At 44.0% G+C, this 25501-nt stretch overlaps 1 protein-coding gene across 1 annotated transcript; it reads right to left on the bottom strand.

Moving 5' to 3' along the window:
* Positions 1-3721: 3721 nt before the first annotated feature.
* Positions 3722-24579, bottom strand: LOC115820083 (cyclin-dependent kinase 16). The gene is made up of 17 exons (XM_030783543.1): positions 24538-24579; positions 22399-22562; positions 19530-19676; positions 14457-14590; positions 13603-13728; positions 10131-10187; positions 9691-9805; positions 9357-9451; positions 9189-9251; positions 8604-8727; positions 8293-8413; positions 8026-8123; positions 7706-7811; positions 7290-7332; positions 7064-7154; positions 4559-4636; positions 3722-3822 (listed from the first exon to the last, which is right to left on the bottom strand). The coding sequence occupies exons 2-17, from the start codon at positions 22532-22534 to the stop codon at positions 3722-3724; spliced, it is 1635 nt and encodes a 544-aa protein (XP_030639403.1). The 5' UTR covers positions 22535-22562; positions 24538-24579.
* Between the last annotated feature and the right edge of the window lie 922 nt (positions 24580-25501).

Raw genomic sequence — 25501 nt, forward strand, 5'->3', positions numbered from 1 at the left:
TCTTTGAAACCAAGCTTGATCCTGACCTTGACAAGTCATTCTATGATGTGGCCTGAGACCAAGAGACAAGAACTGCCATTCAGTTCATTATCCAAACTTATCAAAAATCTCAGCCATCCAAACTTATCAAAAATCTCAGCCTCCTCACACATGCGCGCGCATGCACGCACACACACATGCAGACACACGTGCACACACGCGCACACACACACACACACTCTTACAAAGGACAATTAATAGAGAACATATGCACAAAAGCAGGCATATTTGGTTCATGTGCAGCAATGTGAGTGTATGTAATGTGTTAAATGTGTGTGTGTGTGTGTGTGTGTGTTTCTGTGCGTGTAAACATAGGAGTGAACTTTACCTGACCGGTAACCAAATGAACTCTGACATTAGGTTTTGGCTCTGTTGATTTTCAAAGCAGTATTACAGTAGTTGAGGTGGTTGTAGGAGTGTCCAGGGACTGTTCAGTCTGATCTCGTACTGTTGACTAGGCTGTGGTAGTGGATCGGGTTATGTGAACATTTTGGGTTCTGCACTAATATGCAATGCTCTAGAGTTTTGTATGGTGTGTAGAGTGCTGCATAGGTGCTGTGGGAAAGTAATAAGTGTGTGTGTGTTTGTTTTATACTATACATTTTTTTCTCAGATTGCTAACTGGTCCTATGGCTTCATTTAAGACTACAGAGGAGTCTGTTTTATGACACTTTTTGAGTCTAGCTTTAGACTACAGCATCCAGAATCCTCAGCTACAGTTTAGTGTAACATGTCCTTCCTGTTCATGCAAAAAAAAAAATCAAAGAGCATTCTGGGAACACGAATCAAAAAAGCATTGGAATATTTCCTTCGTGAGAGAGAGAGAGAGGGAGGGAGGAAGAGAGAGAGAGAGAGAGAGACAACAAGAGAGGAAAAATAGCTAAGTGGAATAGTATAACGGCTACACAACCAATCAGACAGCAGGCTGGAGAGGTGAGGCAGGATTTGATTGGTAGACCGTGTGAATCTCCACCCCCTTTCTGTGCCAGTTTCCACTTTTGAAGCCTGTCCTATTTAGTGCACTCTTTAATGTAGTGTAGTCTCCATGCACTTCCTGCAGTGCACACACTGCCATTTAAGTCCACCTGATTAGGTTCATGTCTAGGGTCAAAGGTCAAAGGTTAGTCCAGTTCATAACAAAGGGCAGCCTGAGCTTAGCTACAGTCATAAGGTACTAAAGCTTTCTACAGTTAACTGCGAAAAACAGCTCACTGAGAGTGTATGTGTGTGGGGGAAGGGTAATGGTAGCACTGATAGTAATAGGTTATTGCAAATACAAAAATTTACTCTTCAAACATATACAGCAACTATTCAAAGCACAATCCCCCAACACACATAACCAACTCCTGTGATCCACATGCCTGTGTGTTTGCACCCATCTACATCCACACTCACACTCAGACACACACACACACACACACACACACATATATACACACACACACACACACACATAGGAGTGGCATGTAGGATGGATGGAGGGAGGGAAATGAGGTATTCAGTACAAGCGTGTCTCTATTAATTAGGATGATCTGTGTGTGTGTGTGTGTGTGTGTGTGTTATAGGCAGAGGGACTACACTGTGGTATGATATAACTCAACTCTGTATGTGTGTGTCACTATGTGTGTTAGGCTGAGGGACTGTATGGAGTATGGTATGATATGGTATAACTGGACTGTCTATCTGTGTGTGTGTGTGTGTGTGTGTGTGTGTCAGTGTGTGTTAGGCTGAGGGACTGTATGGAGTATGGTATGATATGGTATAACTGGACTGTCTATCTGTGTGTGTGTGTGTGTGTCAGTGTGTGTTAGGCTGAGGGACTGTATGGAGTATGGTATGATATGGTATAACTGGACTGTCTCCGTGTGTGTCTCTGCGTGTGTGTGTGTGTCAGGCTGAGGGACTGAAGTATGGTATGATATGGTATAACTGGACTGTCTGTGTGTGTGTGTTAGGCTGAGGGACTGAAGTATGGTATGATATGGTTTATCTATACTGTCTGTGTGTGTGTGTGTGTGTGTGTGTGTGTGTGTGTGTTTGTGTGTGTGTGTTAGGCTGAGGGACTGGAGTGTGGTATGATATGGAAGTGAACTGTAATATAGAAAGCAGCTTAAGTCTCTTATATACAACATCTAAAAACAGAAAAAATGTAGGGTTCCACTCCTCTTCCATGTTTGAATGCCCTCCCCTTCCTGGCTATTCTCTGCCTCTTCCTGCTTCAATATTTCTACAATAAAAGTTCCATTAAAGCAAAAAATAAATTCATGTCAGCTCCAAGGGAGAAACTATGGGAGCAGCAGCACATGTCTTCTTCGTATGTCCATGTGTAGTTTCATAGTTGTCTTTTGATATATGCTTCTATGCCTTTGACTTGATGGTGTGTTGTGTTATTCCTCTGGTTTAATGTGTTTGTTTTCTTTCTCTCCTTCTTTTGGCCCTGTGAATCAGTTTCTTATACTTTTGTGGGATAAAGTTCTCCATCTGTGCGTTGAAGAGCCACATCATGGTAATTAGCCACACACATTGATTTCCATCCTAAAACAACACACTCTGTCTGCGAGACTTCCCCTGAGCTGTGAGAAAGAAAGAGAGGGAGAGAGAGAGAGAGAGAGAGAGAGAGAAAGCAACAGGAATGAAATGAAAACAAAATGGTTATAATATACTTCAGAAATGTACCTCTCAAACTCACAGACACACACACACACACACACACACTCACATCACGCATCTCCTCTGAGTCATGCTAATAGTGCAATATCAAAAGTGAGCAAACAGTAAAAGTGAAATAAAACACAAAATTGTCCCGCATGGTAACCCTTTCCAAAATATTAATCTTTTTACTGCAGCATTTTCAAACCACTCTGATGACAGATTGTATTGGATGTAATGGGATAGCATGCTGGGTTCAATTTCATTTTCATTTCAAATCTGATTAAAAAAAGAGAGATAAGAGGGGAAAAGTGCACAAACAGGAACAAACACACACACACACACACTCAAACACCACCACAAGCACAGCTGCACTTACACCTATACAAAAGGATTAAAGCTCCCTCTGCAGGAACCTGCACAATACTGCACAGGAAAAAAACCCAAAACATTCAAATGAAAAGCAGAAATAAAAAAGCAATTAAAAAATGCATTACCAAACAGATATTGCTTCTGGGTGGCTGGCAGTCGCTCATGTTATATTAAACATGTTAATTTTTTTTAAATCAAATAATCAAAAAGGTCAGGGGATGTTCACTTCATTGCAAGCGCCAGAAAAAGTGTGTGTGTGTGTGTGTGTGTAGGAGACTAACACACACACACACACACACACACAGGCACACACCTTTAACTTCTCTCTTTTGTTTCCTTACAGAGAAAAAGATGGGGGTGATTCCCTAACATCCCAATCTTTAGAAAAGAGAGAAGAAAGAGACAAAGAGAGAAGGGGCAAGAGCAACAGAGCAAAGGGAGAGATAGAGGGAGCGAGAGAACAGAGAACAGAAGTTACTCAACATAAACACGGAACAGAGCCGGTAACCAGGCATTCCAAAAGAAAACAGGAATGGACAGAAAAAAGAAGAGATACTGAAAGTCATTGAGTGTGTGGGCAGAAAAGAGAGGAGGAAAAAAAGTGAAGAGGTGTGGAAGAGAAAGACAGAAAGTCATGTATTTACCAGAGTGGCAGAATGACTCAGCCAGTGGAAGGGGAAGAGGGGGCGGGACGCGGCACGGGATTGGCTCCTTCTCTCTGGAAATATTCCGATCGGGCTGAGCCCATCTTTCGGGCCAGGGCTTTATGAAGTTAACGTGGGTGGGGTTTTATGTTAGAGGGGGCGGGGCGGGGTGGGGCGGGGCGGATGTCGGAAAGGCAGAGAGACAAAGAGAGATGAGTAGAAAAAGGAAGACAGAGAGAAAAAGACAGAGAACAAGGGACAGAGAAAGAGAGAGATTAAGAATGAGATAGACCATTGAACGGAAAAAAGGCAGATGTGAAAACACACAAAGAGACAGGTCTGAAATGTGTGTGTGTGTTTGTGTGTGCGCATCATTGCACATACATGTATGTGTGAGTGCGTGTGTGCAAGTGTGTGTACGTGCGTGTGGGTTTCGCGTCTGCACGCGTGTTTGTCTATATGTGCTTATCTGTGTGCAATGGGCGATTTAGTGAGAAAACATGGGTGTGTGTCTAGTTATTAACTAGGCATTCAAGGTTTTTTTTGCGGTAAATACTTGTTTAAACTCGTTGAACCTGTGGCCCGGTTCAGAAAGTGTTGGCAGAAAGGTAGCTGTTGCTATGGGAGTGTATAAGATATGACTCAGCAATATGGAGAAGACACACACATTGATACAGAGAAACATGAAATACACACACAGAGCATCAAGAGAGAGACAGAGAGAAAATTTGTTGGGGGGTGGGGGAGTGTTAACGAGTCAGAGGAGCAGGAAACCCTGAGTGAACTGAATTTTTCTTTATCGTCTTACCCAACCCACTTCCTCCAGAGGCCGTCACCTCCCCAGTTTCACTCACCTGACTCTGGGTAAGTTGTGGTCCGTCTCCCTGGGTCCTTCTGAAGCTGGATCTCCCTCACAGAGAAGATAGAGGCAGCTGAGAGTGGAAAGACATGACCGGGTGTGTGTTAGGACTGTTATGCACTCTCTCATACTGTATCCCAATTCTGAGTGGAAAATAAACATAAAGCCAAGACTCTTCCCACTCACAGACTTGAATCACCGGAAGACGACATGAACAAGCAAAGTCAAAAAACAGTGAGAAAGAACAGACACTGTTAGTAGGAAGGAAGGAAGTTTTTGCGCAGTAATTGTGAGTACAGGTTACGATTACACTTTAGTTCACTGTGTTGAGGCCAGCTGACGTCCAGAGAAACTTGACAGTTATAACTAATCCATGTCAGAGAAACCTTGGAGTTTCAGCAGGAGCAGAGACAGTGAACAACAGTACAAATGCTTTATGGTATAAAACATAAGCAGTCCCAAGAGACCAAGAGAGATATTAGCACAGACACAGATGACACGAATATAAAATGTGAGGAGTCCCGGTGAGATACTGGTAGATCTAGAGGAGAGGAACACTGAAAAGCAAACAGTCAGAGTAGAGATACTGGTAGATCTAGAGGAGAGGAACACTGAAAAGCAAACAGTCAGAGTAGAGATACTGGTAGATCTAGAGGAGAGGAACACTGAAAAGCAAACAGTCAGAGTAGAGATACTGGTAGATCTAGAGGAGAGGAACACTGAAAAGCAAACAGTCAGAGTAGAGATACTGGTAGATCTAGAGGAGAGGAACACTGAAAAGCGAACAGTCAGAGTAGAGATACTGGTAGATCTAGAGGAGAGGAACACTGAAAAGCAAACAGTCAGAGTAGAGATACTGGTAGATCTAGAGGAGAGGAACACTGAAAAGCAAACAGTCAGAGTAGAGATACTGGTAGATCTAGAGGAGAGGAACACTGAAAAGCAAACAGTCAGAGTAGAGATACTGGTAGATCTAGAGGAGAGGAACACTGAAAAGCAAACAGAGTAGAGATACTGGTAGATCTAGAGGAGAGGAACACTGAAAAGCAAACAGTCAGAGTAGAGATACTGGTAGATCTAGAGGAGAGGAACACTGAAAAGCAAACAGTCAGAGTAGAGATACTGGTAGATCTAGAGGAGAGGAACACTGAAAAGCAAACAGTCAGAGTAGAGATACTGGTAGATCTAGAGGAGAGGAACACTGAAAAGCGAACAGTCAGAGTAGAGATACTGGTAGATCTAGAGGAGAGGAACACTGAAAAGCAAACAGTCAGAGTAGAGATACTGGTAGATCTAGAGGAGAGGAACACTGAAAAGCAAACAGTCAGAGTAGAGATACTGGTAGATCTAGAGGAGAGGAACACTGAAAAGCAAACAGAGTAGAGATACTGGTAGATCTAGAGGAGAGGAACACTGAAAAGCAAACAGTCAGAGTAGAGATACTGGTAGATCTAGAGGAGAGGAACACTGAAAAGCAAACAGTCAGAGTAGAGATACTGGTAGATCTAGAGGAGAGGAACACTGAAAAGCAAACAGTTAGAGTAAAGATACTGGTAGATCTAGAGGAGACGAACACTGAAAAGCAAACAGTCAGAGTAGAGATATTGGTACAGATGGTAGAGGACAGGAATCCAAAACATGACGAGTCACAGCAGAGACACAGAGGACAAGAATATTGAAAAGTGAGGAGTCACAGTGGAGATACAGAGGAGAGGAATATTAAAACGCAGTGAGTCAAAGTAGAGACATAGAGGAGAGGAATATTAAAACGCAGTAAGTCACAGTAGAGACACAGTGGAGATATAGGGGAGAAGAATATTAAAATGCAGTGAGTCACAGTAGAAACACAGTGGGGACATAGAGGAGAGGAATATTAAAATGCAGTGAGTCAAAGTAGAGACACAGGGGAGAGGAATATTAAAACGCAGTGAGTCAGAGCAGAGACACAGTGGAGACATAGAGGAGAGGAATATTAAAATGCACTGAGTCACAGTAGAGACATAGTGGAGACACAGGAGAGGAATATTAAAACGCAGTGAGTCACAGTAGAGACATAGTGGAGACACAGGAGAGGAATATTAAAACGCAGTGAGTCACAGTAGAGACATAGTGGAGACACAGGAGAGGAATATTAAAACGCAGTGAGTCACAGTAGAGACATAGTGGAGACACAGGAGAGGAATATTAAAACGCAGTGAGTCACAGTGGAGATACAGAGGAGACATAGAGGAGAGGAATATTAAAATGCACTGAGTCACAGTAGAGACATAGTGGAGACACAGGAGAGGAATATTAAAACGCAGTGAGTCAGAGCAGAGACACAGTGGAGACATAGAGGAGAGGAATATTAAAACGCACTGAGTCACAGTTGAGACATGGTGGAGACACAGGAGAGGAATATTAAAACGCAGTGAGTCACAGTGGAGATACAGAGGAGACGAATGTTAAAACGCAATGAGTCAAAGTAGAGACACTGGGCAGTGGTAGCTGAGAGACTTACTGTCTGGAAGGTGCTGCACCTGTTCCCCTAGACTCTTGAAATACAGATGTCTCATGGCCTCCTCTGCAGACACTCGCCTCCTTGCCTCAAACTACACACACAAATACACACGCAAACACACACGGACGCACACAAGCATACACATTTTAACATTAGGTTTGACTGGTTTTATGATGCTATAGAGTGTTTATGAAGTGAAAGGTGTGTGTGTTACACAGAGACTGACCTGAAGTAATTTGGTTAAAAGGTCATTACCATCAGTGTCTATCCTGTCAGGTGAAAAAAACCCCAAAAAAAACAGGTCAAATCTGGCGGAATACACATGCACACACACACAAACACACACACTCTCTCTCTCACACTCACAAACATGCACATCAACGGGCAGATTCATATCAAACTTCCACACACAGAAAACGTCAGACGAGAACAGAGATAGCAAAGAAGTCCCATACACGTGTAAGAGACTGACATATAACACAGGCATGAGCAGTGAGACACACAGACAGACCAGGGGACATGACTCCCAGCCATAACACAGACAGGCAGACAAAACAGAACAGCAGACAGACACATAACCTGCTAAACAGACACAATTACAGAGGAAGAGACAGACAGTCAGGGGTAGAGAGACAGACAGACCTGGGTGCATGGTTGACAAGTGGTTCAGTGCGATAATGTGGGAAGTTGTACGTCTTAAACTCTTCATTGCTACTGATTCCTGGCCAAGATGACTCTGTGGGTGTACCTGTCAGAAGCAGCCGGCCAATCAAAACATATATACACACACCAAATTTACAGACAGAATCAAGCAGTAACCAAATGAAAATATATTACACTATGACAGGGTCATACACACTAATACTCAGTCACACATTAACAGCATTCCCTGCTCTATAACCATGTCTCTCTCTCTCTCTCACACACACACACACATACACTTTTGCGTGTGCAATGCTTACCTAAGATGCGGAATATGAGGTGTAGTTGGTCATCTACTGTAGAGCCTGGGAACAGTGGCCTTCCTGTGATCATCTCATAGAATATACAACCAACACCCCTACACACACACACACACACACAAAAAGAGTAGTGTTTAAAAACAATCAGGGTTACACACATTTGCGTATGAAAGAGTATACAAACATTCTTTCATATTGTGTGCACAGAAGTGTGTGAATACACAGTATTACTTAAGGGGTGTGTGTGTGTGTGCGTGTTTCCCTCACCACATATCAATAGGTGTAGAGTACTCTGTGGATCCAAGCAGGACATCAGGAGGTCTGTACCAGAGCGTCACCACCTCATTAGAATATGTTTTAGTGGGTACTGACTTGGCCCTCGCCAGCCCTGTACACACAGACACAGACAAACAAACACACACACACACACACACACACACACAAACACACATATTGTAATCTCTGTAAGCACTGTGAAAACTGCAAGTCTGTCTGTGTACATGCATGTAATCAATGTGTGTGTGTGCGTGCTTGCGTTTGAGTGTGTCCAACTGTATTTAAGTGTGTATGTGTCTTACCGAAATCAGCCAGTTTGAGTTCCCCCCGGTCGTTGATGAGGAGGTTCTGAGGTTTCAAGTCTCTGTGGAGAACTTTCCGCCGATGACAGTACGCCAAACCTCTCAACAGCTGAAAGAGGAAGATCTACAGAGAGAAAACGAGACAAACAAAACATCTCCGCTCCTTAGATTCAGATACACTCTCCCTACAACACGTTTTACTGTCATCCCTCTGGCAATGCAAGTCAGACACAACATCTTCCAATTGACCCTCTGAGGCCAAAATTCGCTCAGACTGTATCAGAGGGGAGAGGCGCTGAGGGCTGCAGGTCCAGACACTGGATCAGTCACAGTGCAGGTCTGCCGGAGGAACGTGTGCGTGAAGGCTCTGGCTCAGTGGTATGTATCGGTAGAGTCAGGAAACTTAACCATCTGGGGTCCAAAACATAGATAATTCCTCCTTCACGTCTGACTGCTGGTTCTGTCTCCCTACCTATAAGTCACTGCTGGCAAATTCTTTCACACATGTGTGCACAGGTGTGGAACCGTGCTCTTCCATACACACACACATACGGGCACACACACACACGGCTGACAGACTCTCACCTTAACATTGTGAATGCTCATGATACTCCCACAGTCATCCATGTACTGTTTCAGATCCCTTTCCTGTTACAGACAAAAAAAAAAAAGAGTTTTATACACATGCGCTCTGTGTTATACACATACATATACACACTCACTCACACACACAAACACACACTCTATACGCACCAAGTACTCAAAGACGAGTGTGAGGCACTTGTCTGTGTGGATGATGTCGTGGAGAGTGACGATGTTGGCATGTTTCAAGTCCTTCAGGAGAGACACTGAGAGAGAAACACACTCGCATCACACTGACATCAAAATGACAGACGGCAACTGAATCATACACATTGCAACTACTACTGACTCTAAAGGCGTGTGTGTGTGTGAGCGTGAGCGTGTGCTTGCTCTGTGTGTGTATACGTGTGCGTGTATGTGTGTGTGTGTGTGTGTGCGCGCGTGCATGAGTGTGTATGTGCATGTGTGTGTTTGTTTGATTGTATGTGTGTGTGTGTGTGTGTACCTTCTCGTATGGCAGTGCAGGGTGCACCTTCCTCATGTTCCAGTCGGATCTCCTTAAGCGCCACAAGATTATCTGTCAGCTTACTCCTCCCCTTAAACACTGTCGCATAGGTACCCTAGAGAGAAAGAGAGAGAGAGAGAGAGAGAGAGGGATGAGGAAATTAAAGGAGGAAAGGGAGGAAGAAATAAGAAAGGAAACACAGAATCTGCAGCTCCATACAGGTCCAGGATTTAGAGGGATGAAAGTATTTTCAATTGAAATGTAGCTATGACTTCCAAGGGACAATCTAATAATGACAGGATCAGGGGAGAACTATCTTTCTGACTCCTCCAGGGAGGGGAAGAAGATTAAGAAAATATGCTACGTGTGAATTAATACTGAGAGAGCATCGGGCAGGCTCTGGGCTTGATTGGTTCGGTCTGTCAAATTCAGATTCCTACCTCTCCCAGTTTGTCCAACTTGATGTATGTCTCCAGTTTCCCAAATCCAATCTCTGACTGGGAGGGAAACACAGATGAAAGTTAGAATTAAAAAATTAAATAATTTCATTCTGAGACATAATACTTCATAAAAAAACCACACAGGTACAGTTAATGCACATACTGATAACATGTCAACAGTATAACAGAAAAGATAAGACTCTCTCTCCATCCGTCTAGATAAGAAGTAAAAAGATTCCCAGTTACATTTGGGATAGATAGGGAGAAAAGGGAAGTGAGAATGAGGACAAACTGTAAATTTTTCTGCAAGAGCTTCACATCAGCATTGAGACATAACATGCTACCCCTCCTAGTGGTAGCTTTTATATGACAGTTTACCACAGTTACAGCATGGCGCACTGTGGAAGCTGCTGAACAACACACTATCTGGTCTGAGTGAAGGAGGCATACACTATCTGGTCTGAGTGAAGGAGAAGGGTTCTATGTGTCTGCAGTCTAAAGGAATGTTCCAGAAAGACCATCTTTCATTCTCCTACTTAAAGACATTTATCCTCGGGCAAATACACTGAGGTGAAACAATAACGTCTAAATAACACAGCTTTTCTATATCTCTCCCTCTCTCTCCCGCCCCCTGCTTCATGGCCTTTGGGTCCAGAGATGGACTGATCACTGGAGTGAGAGAAACTGGGTTAATATAAAGCACAAGAGTATAAATGCCCTAGCGTGCAAAGTGAAAATAAGGGGTTTTTTTTCAGTTTTTGGACTCCCTGATGCATCTGCTTTTCTTGCCACTAGGGGGAGGCAGAGTGCGGTCAGGTCACTCATTCCTTAAATCCGTGTGTCCCGTGCCATCAACGTCTTCTGTGACCAACTTAGCTAATGAAGCATGTGATCTTTTTAAGGTTATCCCTATAACACCCACATGCACACGCACACACACACACACACACACACACACAGACACAGATTGTCTGTAGGGGAAGGTTAGTCATGATGAGGGAACTCAATGTGCTGGGCAGTTAGAACTGCATTAACATAACTCTAAAACATTGTTCCATATCTACCACTGACACCAAAGAACATAACCATAGAAAAGAATGAGAAAAAAAGCTCTTGATTTCATCTGTGTGTGTGTGTGTGTGTGTGAGCGCACACGTCTGCGCAGCCATAACCAGAGCAATGTTGATGCCTTTATTTAATTTCCTATGCTTCACTGGTTAGTGTCCGTATCTGGGTCAAACTTCATTTTAAGGGACCAGAATAACAAAACATCTTTTTTAGGCAGACCGAGAGCAAATGAGAGATAAAGAGAGACAGAGAAAGGAAAGAGAGTAACAGAGAGAGAGAGAGCGAGAGGGAGAGGGAGACACACACACATTCATGTTACGAGGGTTTGCTCTGCTACAGTAAAAAGTTACGGTCCTATTTTAAAATTACAGTCCTATTTTCTTTCAGCTGCTGTACATCATGTTCTGCTCACTGTAGCATGAGGAGTCACAATCAGCTCCTCTCCATCCCCAGCCCGTCCCTGTGACACACACCGTGCTCCAGGCTGACCGGAGAAACCCTGCCTTCCACCGGCTCACTGTTCCACAGCCCGGAGCCCAGTGCCTCTCAACAGAGAACAGAGCGGAGAGAGACAGAAGTAAGCCCAAAAGACTGCTCCGATAAGTGCTTTTACCACATAACAGACGGCCTTAGTAAGACCAAGGAATGTTTCTAGAGATTTCTAGCTGGTTCACTCTAGCTGGGTTTTTTTTTTCTTCTCCACTACATGCGTCTGTATAAAGTCAGAACCTGTCTAATGGGTTACATGTTTTACCACCAGCCTCCTCAAACTAATGGATCAGAACCCCTAAACCCGTCCTGAAGCGTAATATGGCCGACAGTTCCCAAAATAACAACAGAGCCACGTGGAGAGAGTCAGCGGCAGATAGGTGCTCTCCATCTGAAGGACAAAAACGAGGCCTGGACATCACAAATGGGAACATTTTGTCCTGGCATCTAAATTTCCGTTGTAAATTGAAATCGTTATCTGAATTCCAACGGAATCACAGTTAACCTCCGCTGTGCAAAACAAGCCAATCTATTTAGCAAGTCCTCACAAATGGGTTATTTGTGTTAGGACATCTAATAAACAAACAACACATACACATACACACGCACACACGCACACACACACACACACACGAAAAGTGTAGAAAGAATTTGCCTAATAGTGAGGGAACAAAGCTCTGAAACGTTACACTGAAATTTTCAAAAACACGTAACACCCTACGTTACGCAAGCACTCGTTTTTCTGACGTTGGGATCGGTGTGAAAAGGGAACAGCCAAGTCTGTTGCTGCTGGGCGATTAGCTGTATGACATCACTCCTGTGGGTAATGATTCAAGACAGGAAGAGCAGAAATGAAGCAGGCAGAAACATGTGGCCTGTCACTCCTCACTGGTCTTCAGGTTGGTGTAAAAGCTGGCAGTCAGCCAAGGCAGTTACTTCACCAAAAAAAAAAAAGAAAGAAATCTCTCTCTTTGACTGGAACTCTTCTTCTAACATCAAAATGTTGCAAAACCGAGGCTTAAAACACATGACACAGAGTAGGGGAGCAAGAGAGAGACAGGATTTCAACTCTTATAGGCGGAAGGCTGTAAGAGGACACGGCTAATTTTTAGTCTTACACAATTTAGTTAAAACCAGGACAACATCAAACTCAGCCTCAACCTCAGCACCAAAACCTCAGACCTCAGGACGGTGACCAAGTTTCAGTACATTTCTTAACCAGCACAAGAGTGTGTGTGTGTGTGTGTGTGGTGGGGGAAAGGTTTGTTTTAAGCCTTACCCATTGAGTAAAGTGGATATACAGCATGCAACAGAAAAGCTTGTGTGTGTGTTTTTTTAAATGAACTCTCTTCAGAGAGTGCTGTGCTGTTATCAAATGAGGTTTGTTAATAATGCAGGTAATGCAGCTCAGAGACATGAGAGAGCTGACAGAAAAAGACTGGTGTCAGAGGACTGGAAATCCAGTGTCTACATTCTTACACTCACTCACACACACATTTACGCACACGCGCACACACACACACACACACATACACACACAAGCCAAATTTTGTAATGCATCAACTCCATCACTTCATTTCTGGCAGCAGCTCTGGGGCTTCCCCTCTGAGAAGCTGTTTTTGTCCTTTCATGTGGAAAGACTCAGTCACGGTTTAACAGGAGTGGACTTTCCTCACTGGAATTAAACCAGTCAGCACAGGTTGAGACACCTACCTTAGGTCCTTTTCACTCTGACTCCCAGGTCCAGAGTTTTCTAGAGCTACATGACTACCGTAAAAGGGTGTCGACAGGTTCTCCAGGACCAGAGGGTGGGAATCGAGGAAAATAAAAAAACAAAAAAAGGGCCAGGGTAAGGGGTGTGGGGGTGTGTGTTGGGGGGGGGGGGGGGGGGGGGGGGGGGGGGGGGGGTACTCACCAGCGAGGCCCGTCGGAGCCTGCGGCTCAGGGGCTTGTCAAAGGGGGGACTGTTCATGGCAAACTTCTCTAGGTAACCCTCCGGCAAGCGGATATCCGCCGGCAACGACAGACGCTTATTAATGTCCTACAGAGAGAGAGAGAGAGAGAGAGAGAGAGGGAGAGATGGGAAAGGGAGGAGGGGAGACAGAGGGAGAGGACAGGGCCGGGGGGGAGTGGGGGTAGTATGTAAATAATATGCAAAAAAACCCTGGAAATTCCGTCCATCCTTAGTCAGCTACAATATTTAATGTAATTATTTTTTTAATATCATGAAACATACAAGACTTTACATTCTTGAGGCAAATAGTTTCCAGCAAACAGAAAGGGCAGGGCGAGTGTTTGGCACTTGACAGTGAGTTATACAGAGGGTGGTTTTTGTACTGTACAGAAAAACACAGTTAAGAATAATTTCAAGGTGCAATGACAGCAACATAAACCCCATCGTTCACAGTGACGGGTTAACAGCCACTGTGCTGAGGTGAAAATGAGGCCAGATTATCTATTGCTCCTGTGTTAATTATTTAATGAAGCAGTAGTCTGTGTGCATGTGTGTGCACGCATGTGTGTGTGTGTGTGTGTGTGTGTAACACTCTGAGTATTGGATAACAGGCTAATGATGTCATAGGTCACAAAAGTTAGGAATGACTCATAAGTGTTTCAGTGTGGCGTGTGAGTGTGTGTGTGTGTGTACATATTTGCGCACATGTGTGAGTGCGAGAATGTGTGTGCGTAATCTGATTGGAGGCGCATCAGGGATTATTGAAATGTATCTGGGGTGGTTGAACATGGTGTGAGTGTGTGTGTGTGTGTTACCTCATTGGAAATGCGGCGGGGATGGTTGTTTCTCATGCGGACTCTGACCGGACTCTGCACTTCGTCAGAGGATGTGCCAGACGCCTGATCGCTCTCTCCATCCGAGCCCATTTTCACGTTTTCATGAACTATACCTGCAAAACACACACACACTTAAGATTTAACACAGAGTGTCCTTTACATGTCTGAATTTACATGATTACACTCTCAACCCTGACCTCTACACACCCCTGCCTCTCCTTGAGTTATGGTGCAGTCCGACCCTGTGATTGTATGGATTGATGGATTATACCATAGCTGTTGTGGGGGTGTGAGATCTGCTGTAAAACTGACACAGGTCTGATAGCTCCAATCAATATGAGCTAGTACAGCTACCTCCTCCCCCTCTGATAAATCAGCTCAGCTGCAGTGCGAGGGGTATGTGCATGCGTGTGTGTGTGTGTTATGATGTTGTGGGAGTACCTAACCAAACTGTCAGTTGCTGCTGCCCCTGTCTCTTCCCTGACTGTCTGTTCTCCTGTCGGTGGAGCCTGATGCGGTGATTCGTTTGCAGATGGGGCTTCTCCTATTTAAGCATCCCGCTCCAAGATGGCTCTCTCTCTCTCGTTCTCCTCTTCCCTCAGGCAGACGCTGGAAACCACTTACGTTTAACTTTTATTGGTTGTTCTCTTGTGTTAGTTAATTCCACCTTAGTTTGTAAACACTTTCTGTTAACGGGTTTGATTTTTGGTATTGCCGGGCACTTATTTTTGAGCACCTTAGTTAAGGTTCAGTTAGTGTGGTAAGCAAGCGGACTCATGCCTTTTCTTTTCGCGGGAGCCAGGGAAGTTGATTTATATCAAGGAATAAAGCGTGAGGCTTTCTTTACATTTTCTCTTCCGTTTTTCTTGTTGTGACCGCCACGTTCTGTTATTTTTGTGATTTTCGCCATTTATCATTAAACTTGTAAAAAAAAATTTCCCGTACCAAACTGTTTGGGCTTTTTATGTTACTACGCCCTGCTTTTAAAAAAAGTTGGGCTCGTAACAGTGTGTGTGCGCGCGCGCATGCGTGTGTGCGTGCACAAAGCAAAGACAGGCAACGTTATACATTGAAGCCCAGGAGAAAAAAAGTGGTTGACCAAACCAGGAAACAATACATTCTACAAACTTCTCTTTACAAACCAGTAGCATTGTAAGGCAATGAAAGATGTAGGGTAATAAATAAACAGGTATATAAAATAATAAAATGTAATAAAATGCAGTACTTCCGTGTGTTTGTCTTGAGGATACAGAACACATTAACGCTCTCACACACACACAAATCTGCATAAATATACTCATAAAGAAAATAGGGCCATAAACACACATGCACAGAGGAAAGTCTGGAGGAGGGGCTCACCGATGCGGTTGCCAAGGTTACAGATTCGGAGCACACGGAAGGGAGAGAGCCGCTGAGGCTCTTTGGACTCCTCCCCCATCTCTTACACACACACACACACACACACACACACACACACTTAACACTCTATAAATCTGAAAAAGCTCCAACTTTGCTTAACCCTTCCTCTCTCTCTCTCTCTGCAGTCACAGCCTGCTGACTAAGTAAGGTCATACACGGTCAGCCAAGACACCAGAATTGCAGCAGAAATCACATACAACACACACATATTCACTCACACACACACACACACAGCCCCAACCCCATATACACACAGTCAAGCACATTCACCTAACTGCCCTAAAGCACAAATATGGGTCAACAGTCCTCCCCAAACACTGTGACAGGCCAAAATAAGGGTAAAAACAAACAGAGGTCTACATCTCTAAATCTCCAGCAGCAGCCATAAACCTTTCCACTCCTCTTGCTATCATTCATTCTCTTTTCTTTGCCCTCCACACAGCTGTTGTATTCTCCCTCTTCTTTGTCTCTGGCCTTTATTCAGTATGCGTCTCTATTCATGTCAGCCCAGCGTGTGCCCTCTTTCTCTCCCTCCACTCCATTCCTTTCCTCCCCACATTCTCTCCATCCCTCCCTCCCTCCCTCCATCCTCTCTTTCAGCCTCCACCACTCCCTCTGTCTGTTTCCCTGTGCAAGTCCCACCCCTTTCCATAAGCACTGCTCATCTCTTTCTCTTTCTCTCTCTCTCACACACACACACACACACACACACACACAATCCCTTGCTCTCTTTTGTCAGGGAACTTCATGGATGTAAACAGATAGATCTGCTGTCTCTCTTACGCTCCCTCTCTCTCTGTGCGAGTGAAATTAAAACCTCTCCAGTGACACCTCTTTTCTTCCTTCCTGTGCAGTTTTTTTTCTCCCCTTTTTGAATCGAATATGCGTGCTCAGGTCAGCTGTTTTATCCCTCCATTTCTCCCCTCTATAAAAGTCACATCCCTCATCCCTCTGTGAGAAGACAGCAGTACACAACACTGTTCGATGGAAGAGAGAATAATGATAACAATTCAATACAGCTCCACGCACATTCCTTCACTCATTCATTCATTTATTCTCTTTCTCTCTCTTTCTGTCTCTCTCTATCACACACACACACACAAACACAGTTGGTGTAAATTATTCAACTGTGATGTAAGCATGTTGGATACAATTACACACAAGAAAATATTACATAAACATACCAGGGCTCAGAAAGATGAGACCTCTTGCGCACACACACACACACACACGCGTGCGTGCACCCCCCCCCCCCCCCCAAATGAAAAGCAACACAGAGTGAGAGAGCGGGAGAGAGAGAGAGAGAGAGAGAGAAGTAGTGCAAGGGAGTAAAACAGCCCCTGAGAGAAAGGGAGAGGGATAGGGGGTAAGCATGGAGAGAGAGAGAGAGAGAGAGAGAGTGAGAGTAATTATGGTTAAACTCTTTATCTGTGTCTGAGGAATCTTGTTATTCAATTACTGTAAGAGGAAAACCCTCGAGCAACTGCCAAAGCTCTCTCTCTCTCCCTTTCTTTTTATCTCTCAGTCTGGTGCTCAGTCTTTCTTTCTGTTCCATTTTATAGCACGCCAGTCTTTGTTTTGGTTGGTTCTCTCTCTCTCTCTCTCTTTCTCTTTCTCTCTCTCCCTCTCTCTGTGTGTGTGTGTGTGTGTGTGTGTTTGTGAAAATGGAGGTGCTAAGCTTTTTCTTTTTAGGTGACTATTCTGTAGGCTGGTCTTTGATCGACAGCTGCACGGAATGGAGAGGGAAAGCTGATCCCACATACAGCGTAACTAAAACTGAAACACAACGAAATTCAGTCACACTGTGTGTATGTGTGTGTGTGTGTGTGTGTGTGTGCGCGCGAGAGGGAGAGAGAGAGCGAGAGAGAGAGATGGCAGATTTTGACCAGATTAAGCAGATTTCCCTTCCCAAATCCCAGCGATAATCCCTCTGAGGGAGGAAAAACTACACTAAATACAATACTATCACCACATTTAGTACAGTAAGTACATCATCAAACTACACTAAATACAACACTATCACCACATTTAGTACAGTAAGTACATCATCAATCTATCACTAAATACAACACTATCACCACATTTAGTACAGTAAGTACATCATCAATCTATCACTAAATACAACACTATCACCACATTTAGTACAGTAAGTACATCATCAATCTATCACTAAATACAATACTATCACCACATTTAGTACAGTAAGTACATCATCAATCTATCACTAAATACAACACTATCACCACATTTAGTACAGTAAGTACATCATCAATCTATCACTAAATACAATACTATCACCACATTTAGTACAGTAAGTACATCATCAATCTATCAAGCATTCTCTAAATTAAACAGGTCCTGACTGCTATAGACTTACTATCCTCCCCAACACAAACACACCACTACACTGCTATTCAAATCAGTCCAGCAGGTTACCGTAGCAACATCAACCCATGATACTCCCAAGTCTCCTCATCAGAGTGCTCAGATATGTTACTGACACAGAGTTTCCACAGCCAGAAAAAGTGCCGTGTTGCTAAAATCAACATATCACAGGAATATGAAAAAATGACATTAACAGTAAAACAGGCGCAAACCTTTTTGTTTTTTTACTGGATTTGAACAGAAATTCACTCTAACGCGGGATTTGTAAGAGTGGGCAGGGCTACCGCTACAACAAAGATTTCAACACTTCTTCATTGACGATGTAATTCGGAAACGTCAATGTCAAATTTTCTGTCATTGTCAATTAGGTAAATTTAATAAAACAGCATTCACAGTAATGACAGTAGACTTTTAAAATACAAAACAATCAAGTTAGCTCATTAAGTAGACTCATACACTCTTCCATGGGTGACAGAGAGAATGCTGATTTTAACAAGGTTATATGGAAACGGTCTAGACATGAATATTAACACGGCATGCATGCATGCGTACGCGGCGCGCGCGCGCGCACACACACACTCACTCTCTCTCTCTCTCTCTCTCTCTCTCTCTCTCTCTCCCCCCCCCCCTCTCTCTCATCTCTCTCATCTCTGTAGTGCTGTGGAGACTTTGCATCACCGGCATGCTCCATCACTACCAACGTGAGAGACATACAGAGAAAGAAAAAGTGAGAGAGAGAGAGAGCATGAGTCAGCAACACACACACAGACACACAGACACACACACACAGACACACGCAGAGGCACACACACACGCGCGCGTAATGCATGTTCCATGCACATTTCAACATATCGTGTTACACAGACCTCCAAAACACCCAGGTGAGGCAAGAAGTGCCTTTTTTGTTTGTTGCTGTTTATCTGAGGTGATTAGAGCGTCTCCTCAGTCCCCACTAAAATGTAAAAAAAGAAAACAAACAACCAAACAAACAAAAAAACAAAAAAATGCTTTTCCTAAAAAGAAACTCACTGGAAAAAATAGGCCAAAGTGAAACAGGTGTGAAAGTGGAAAACACCAAAAGTCTGCTGGACCTAACAGCGATACCAGTAACTGAGCAACCCAGAGGAGAGAGAGAGACAGACAGAGAGAGACAGATAGAGAGAGAGAGACAGATAAAGAGACAGAGAGAGAGAGACAGATAGAGACAGAGTGACAGACAGATAGAGAGAGAGACATAAAGAGAATCACCGAGAGAGCCGGTCCGGTGCAGGCTGAGGTAAGGACGGTCCAAACCGTCTCTGCGGAGACCACCACGCCCCAGACCCCCAGCATACTGACGCAAGAATGAGGGAGCACTGTGAGACGCAGGAGGGGGGACAGGGCACACAATGGGCTCTGAGAGAGAGAGAGAGAAAGAGAGAGAGAGAAACGGGGGGAATGGAAGAAAAAGAATGAAGAAAAGATATGTGGGAGAGAGCAAGAGAGAGAGCAAGAGAGAGAGAGAGAGAGAAACAGAGAAAGGGAGAAGAATGGAAGGAAAAGAATGAAGATATGGGGGAAAGAGAGAGAAAGAATAAACTAAAGATATGCAGAGAAAATAGGTGGTAGAGTGGTAGCAGTAGTACAGTAGCAGAATTAGTAGATTTATTAATGGATCTGCCATGGAATATACTGATGCGCTCAGGCCAGAGTGCAGCAGCTACTAGTTAGTGGGGAGGGAGAGAGCGAGCGACCGAGCGAGAGAGAGAGAGAGAGAGAGAGACAGACAGACAGACAGACCTGCTGACAGGCAAGCAGAGAAAGTGTAGTAGAACATGCAGTGCATGCCAAAGCCTTAGTATCCAGCATAACATGCATAAGAATCAGTGTCAGCTCCACTCGCAGAGGGGAGAGAGAGAGAGAATGAAAAATATCCTCCCCCCAGCCCATACAAAACTTCAAACTACACCCTCAACTACATCCTCACCTAAAGCTCTGACAACTGTACCAACAGACATCAGGCTGCACAGAAAACAGTCCAAAACCGCCATGAACAATGCTATACTCTGGTATATGCACCAATACTATAATGAAGGAATTATGAATTGAATTGTTGATTAAGTGGGATGTCATTTACGGGCAGCTGACCAGTTTAGCTTAGCTGTGAAAACCAGTCAAGCAGTAACTTCACCAGCCTTCACTGATGAGTCTTACAAAGGTCCACACTAGGCCATTGCCTCTAAACTCCCATCATGAGGATCCGACAAACCAGTCTGTCCCTGCTTCTGACCAGTACTGCAGCAGCAGACTGAACCCATCTCCTCATGCCCCAGAACCCATCTCCTCATGCCCCAGAACCCATCTCCTCATGCCCCAGGCCTTGGCCTCTTGACTTAGCTCTGCTGGGTATGGTCAGTGTTATCTTGACTTAGCTCTGCTGGGTATGGTCAGTGTTATCTTGACTTAGCTTTGCTGGGTATGGTCAGTGTTATCTTGACTTAGCTTTGCTGGGTATGGTCAGTGTTATCTTGACTTAGCTCTGCTGGGTATGGTCAGTGTTATCCTGACTTAGCTCTGCTGGGTATGGTCAGTGTTATCCTGACTTAGCTCTGCTGGGTATGGTCAGTGTTATCCTGACTTAGCTCTGCTGGGTATGGTCAGTGTTATCTTGACTTAGCTTTGCTGGGTATGGTCAGTGTTATCCTGACTTAGCTCTGCTGGGTATGGTCAGTGTTATCTTGACTTAGCTTTGCTGGGTATGGTCAGTGTTATCCTGACTTAGCTCTGCTGGGTATGGTCAGTGTTATCTTGACTTAGCTTTGCTGGGTATGGTCAGTGTTATCCTGACTTAGCTCTGCTGGGTATGGTCAGTGTTATCCTGACTTAGCTCTGCTGGGTATGGTCAGTGTTATCTTGACTTAGCTTTGCTGGGTATGGTCAGTGTTATCCTGACTTAGCTCTGCTGGGTATGGTCAGTGTTATCTTGACTTAGCTCTGCTGGGTATGGTCAGTGTTATCCTGACTTAGCTCTGCTGGGTATGGTCAGTGTTATCTTGACTTAGCTCTGCTGGGTATGGTCAGTGTTATCTTGACTTAGCTCTGCTGGGTATGGTCAGTGTTATCGTGACTTAGCTCTGCTGGGTATGGTCAGTGTTATCTTGACTTAGCTTTGCTGGGTATGGTCAGTGTTATCTTGACTTAGCTCTGCTGGGTATGGTCAGTGTTATCCTGACTTAGCTCTGCTGGGTATGGTCAGTGTTATCCTGACTTAGCTCTGCTGGGTATGGTCAGTGTTATCTTGACTTAGCTCTGCTGGGTATGGTCAGTGTTATCTTGAATGTCTAGTGGACTCTGATGACTGGAGTTGATAAATACTGGTCTAGAAAATTTCAAATCTCCACATTCTTTTTTTCTCTCTGACTCACACACACCACAAAGAGCTAATTCAGCTGTGCACACACATGGGCAGACACATAAAAACACAATTCTCAACGCACTCTCAACTCATTCACACAATCCTGCATTATGGCGGTGGAACACACTCTCAAAACACATGGATAAGTCCCGACGCACTCCTCCTCTTCCAGCTCTTTTCTCATCCATCTCACCCTCTCCCCTCACCTCCTTTCTTTTCTCCATCTCTCAAGCATAAAGGGCACATGACAGTGAAGGCAATGATTCATATTATCAAGTTATGATTATGTTACTGATGATGATGAAGACACTTGGGAAGGGACTCTTACTGTTAGTGGTGAATGAGAGGGTATTCAGATGATAATTTAGATATTCTACAGGCATATATTTTATGCATGCAGGTGTGAGAATGCCTGGAGTAAGTGCACTCACGACTTTGTTTCTCATCTGTAAACAAAGAGTTGAGAGGGTTTTTTTTTTAAATTTTTGTATATGTATATTGAAGTCCTCCATATTTGTCTAGATAAGTTCTGACTGTGTGTGTGTGTGTAATGAGAAGATGTTTTTAACGTGTCTTTTGAAGTGTGTTTTGAGTGTGTGTGTGGACAGTTCTTGCATTTGTGGTTTAGCACGTGTGAAATGCAAGCCATTTCCAAATGTAAGCTATTGCAAAGTTTTTTTCTTATAATCATGTCTGTATCTGTGTGTGTATGTGTATTCTAACCATTATCCCGTGTGTTGGCTGCGTTTGGATCGTCCAGGCTGGTGTGTTCTGTGAGCTCAGCCAGGTTCTCGTCCACAGGCCGGGCACTGCGTAGACTCATGGACAGCCGCCGCTTGATTATCTTCATCCGGTCCATCAGCTCTCAGCCAGGGGCCTCACAGGGCCTGCAAGGGCCACACATACACTTCATATCATGTGTCTATATCTGGGCCCATCACACACATATTTACTTCCACCAAACAAGAAGCTGTTACAGATACACTATTAATGACATCACATCTGAGGCAGCAAAAAAACAAACAAAAAAAAAAAACACACTATTTATAGCATAACACCTGTGTCCACAAGACACAGTGAAATATCTCTGACAACATCTTGCCCGAAACTGTCAGCCCCCCTTTCCCAAAACACACGACGTATTTACACCATTAAACCTGGCTCTTTGCGTCATTGCCCCCTAATTTCAGCCTTTAAACCGGCGCTGAATAGTAACAAACAACAGAGTCTATTTTCTAGGTTTTTACTGGTGGCATTTTCAGTACGCCTATTTACTTCACGCTTCATTTGTAAATCACAGCTGACAACTCCCAGTTAAGACAAAACATCAGTGCAAAGCTGTTCGTTCGGTCGTCTTTTTCTCTCTTAGCAGCTTGAGGTAAAACTCGCTTAGAAACTCCTGACCTTACTCCCTCATTATCTTTCTCTATGCACCCTGTGGTCACATTCTACTTTCTCTCCAGTAAAGGTCAGAGGCAGAGGGAGAGATATCCAAGCGAAAAGCTTGTGACGGAAGGCAGACAACACTGCTTTGTCGCTTTATGTCGAGGTTCAACTTACTGGCCATTTGGAACACGACAAAACACCTGGTTTTCCCTTAAACACAAAATTACGCTGACTCTGTGCTTTAGCGGTGAATACTGTAATTATCTGAGTGTTTCCCGAATTATAGCGCCACACTCTTTTTTGCGCACTGACCCAGAACTGGGCTTGAACTTACCAGCCCGCGTCAAAGGCCATCAATGGCGCAACGCATATGCAGTCTGTGATGGAATCGATAATACAAAGCGTTGCTGATCGAGTAAGGACACACTTCGTGTGAGAGCAATATAAATTGTCCTAACGACAGAACGGTAAACCGACAGTCGATTCGCCGGCTTCCAACACAGCCGTAAAGTCATTTTTTGCCCCGCACCAATGGCACTGACCGCTGCGCGTTCGGGGCTTGGGTCTGTTGATCAATAATTTTTTCCTCATGATTTGTAATACAAAAGATCGATGCAGTTGCTTACCTTGCCGCAGGTCTGACAAATGTGACTTTTAAAAACCGTATTCATCCGCGGCGGCTTACTGTTTGAATGGACTGCAGTACAGTCCCGTTCCTGCGTGTCCCTGTTTTATAGACGCCGGTCAGTTGAGTTTGACGCCAGACAAGTAACTTGGCGTATGCTGTCCCGAGACTATGTGGAGTCTCTTCTATTTTGGGGTGTGAATTTCAAATGTACTTATATGAAATATAAATTGTTTCAGGGCGGAACTACAAAGCGGGCCTCTAAACAGACATCCCATTTCTCTCCGTCTTTTCCTGGTACAATCACCCAGAAGGGCAAGTCTAACCGGGCTTGAAAAGTTAAGGAAATCTACACATATCAAATCAAAATGTTATCACGAGTCAAGTTAATGTGGAAATATAGTGTTTCTCTCGCTGAGAAGTTTACCTAACCTCACAAGTTACCTCGCTTATAAATAACTAATTTGCCTAGCTTCCACGCAGTGTTGTGGTTATGAACCTTGTCCCATTAGAGAGCGGCGTTAGCGAGGGTGCTAACAACAGTCATACAATTCAATCGGATTCATTCTCGTTTTGTCACAACTTTAATGTGATAACGACCGGTTGGTTCCAGTAAAACAAATAACGTTCAGTTGGTTACCACAATTAAAAGCTATTGCTAGGTATATGGAATCTCCGCTATCAAGGAGAACATCACACATGAGGCAGCTAGCTACACAGCGACGCTATGACAGGCTAATAAACTTCACCTGGCCCACGACAACATCCGACACGAAGCTTTCAATTGTCCGCGACAAACAATTAAAGGTCCTTATTATGAAATACGTATTGATACAATTCAGGGGACTTACCTGATGTATGATCCGGATATGGGCCGATATTCCGGCTGCAGTCTGCGGACTACACAAACGTCCTGAAACGGAACAGGATTCACTGCACCAAGTTTACGTGGTTTAAGCGCGGACAAAACAATCAGCCGCAAAAATAACACTCCAGGGCAAGCGCGAGCGGCACATCCGGTTGACAAATCGGGCTGGGGACTTAATTAACGCCTTCTTTTCAACCAACCACTCGTTAGACGCATCTCGTTCATTCATGGGCATAACACGTTTCACTTCTCTCCAAAATCTCGTGCGTGTTAACTGAATACTGAATGGCATCGCTTTAGCATCCCGGGAAACACCGCAAGGGGTGAGGGAGTGTGTGTGCGCGCACGCATTGTAAAGGGAGACTGGGGGCCTGAATTTTACCAGAAGGGAGATTAAATTATTCCGGGTCCCCCATCCTAATATGCACGCCTGAGGCATCCATGTAAAATGCAATAATAAATTCAGACCTCTGCCAAAAACATTTCTTTTGAACTTAACCATCTCCAGACAACCAATTTATATAACAAATTAAATCTTTAATAGAAATGAAGACAGAATTCCAACCTCTGTCATGTTTATCTTTAAACCTTTCAGTAGATGTACTGAAAACCCAAAAATCCAAGAGAAACACTTTATTATCGCCCTGAAACACCCAATTGAACAAGTTGAGTGACATATGGATGCACTCAGTGGTAATCTCACTGTAGCATCCTTTTTAAAAGTGGAATAAAAAGCATGGTTTTGTTGTGCATCAAAGGACAGCTAAGGGTGGTTGAAGAGGGGGGGCAGTATGCCATTAAGCAGAGGAAGAGGAGATTATTTGGATCCAGATAGCAAAGACAGATTAGGAGGAGATAAAGACTTGTTACACACAGATAAAACAGCATTGGGATTAGCGAACGGATCCCCTAACATGTGTTTATGACGCTACCTTGGCACATTGACC

This window comes from Chanos chanos, chromosome 9 (assembly GCF_902362185.1).
Source record: "Chanos chanos chromosome 9, fChaCha1.1, whole genome shotgun sequence".
Classification (NCBI taxonomy): domain Eukaryota; kingdom Metazoa; phylum Chordata; class Actinopteri; order Gonorynchiformes; family Chanidae; genus Chanos; species Chanos chanos.

Excerpts from the sequence above, each read along its gene's own strand:
- LOC115820083 (XM_030783543.1), bottom strand. The coding sequence starts at position 22,534 with ATGGACCGGATGAAGATAATCAAGCGGCGGCTGTCCATGAGTCTACGC. Across the intron at positions 13,729-14,456 it reads CCCGCCGCATTTCCAATGAG|GACATTAATAAGCGTCTGTC; the intron begins GTAACACACACA and ends CTCTCTCTGTAG. Across the intron at positions 10,188-13,602 it reads GGCTCCGACGGGCCTCGCTG|TCAGAGATTGGATTTGGGAA; the intron begins GTGAGTACCCCC and ends TTTCCCTCCCAG.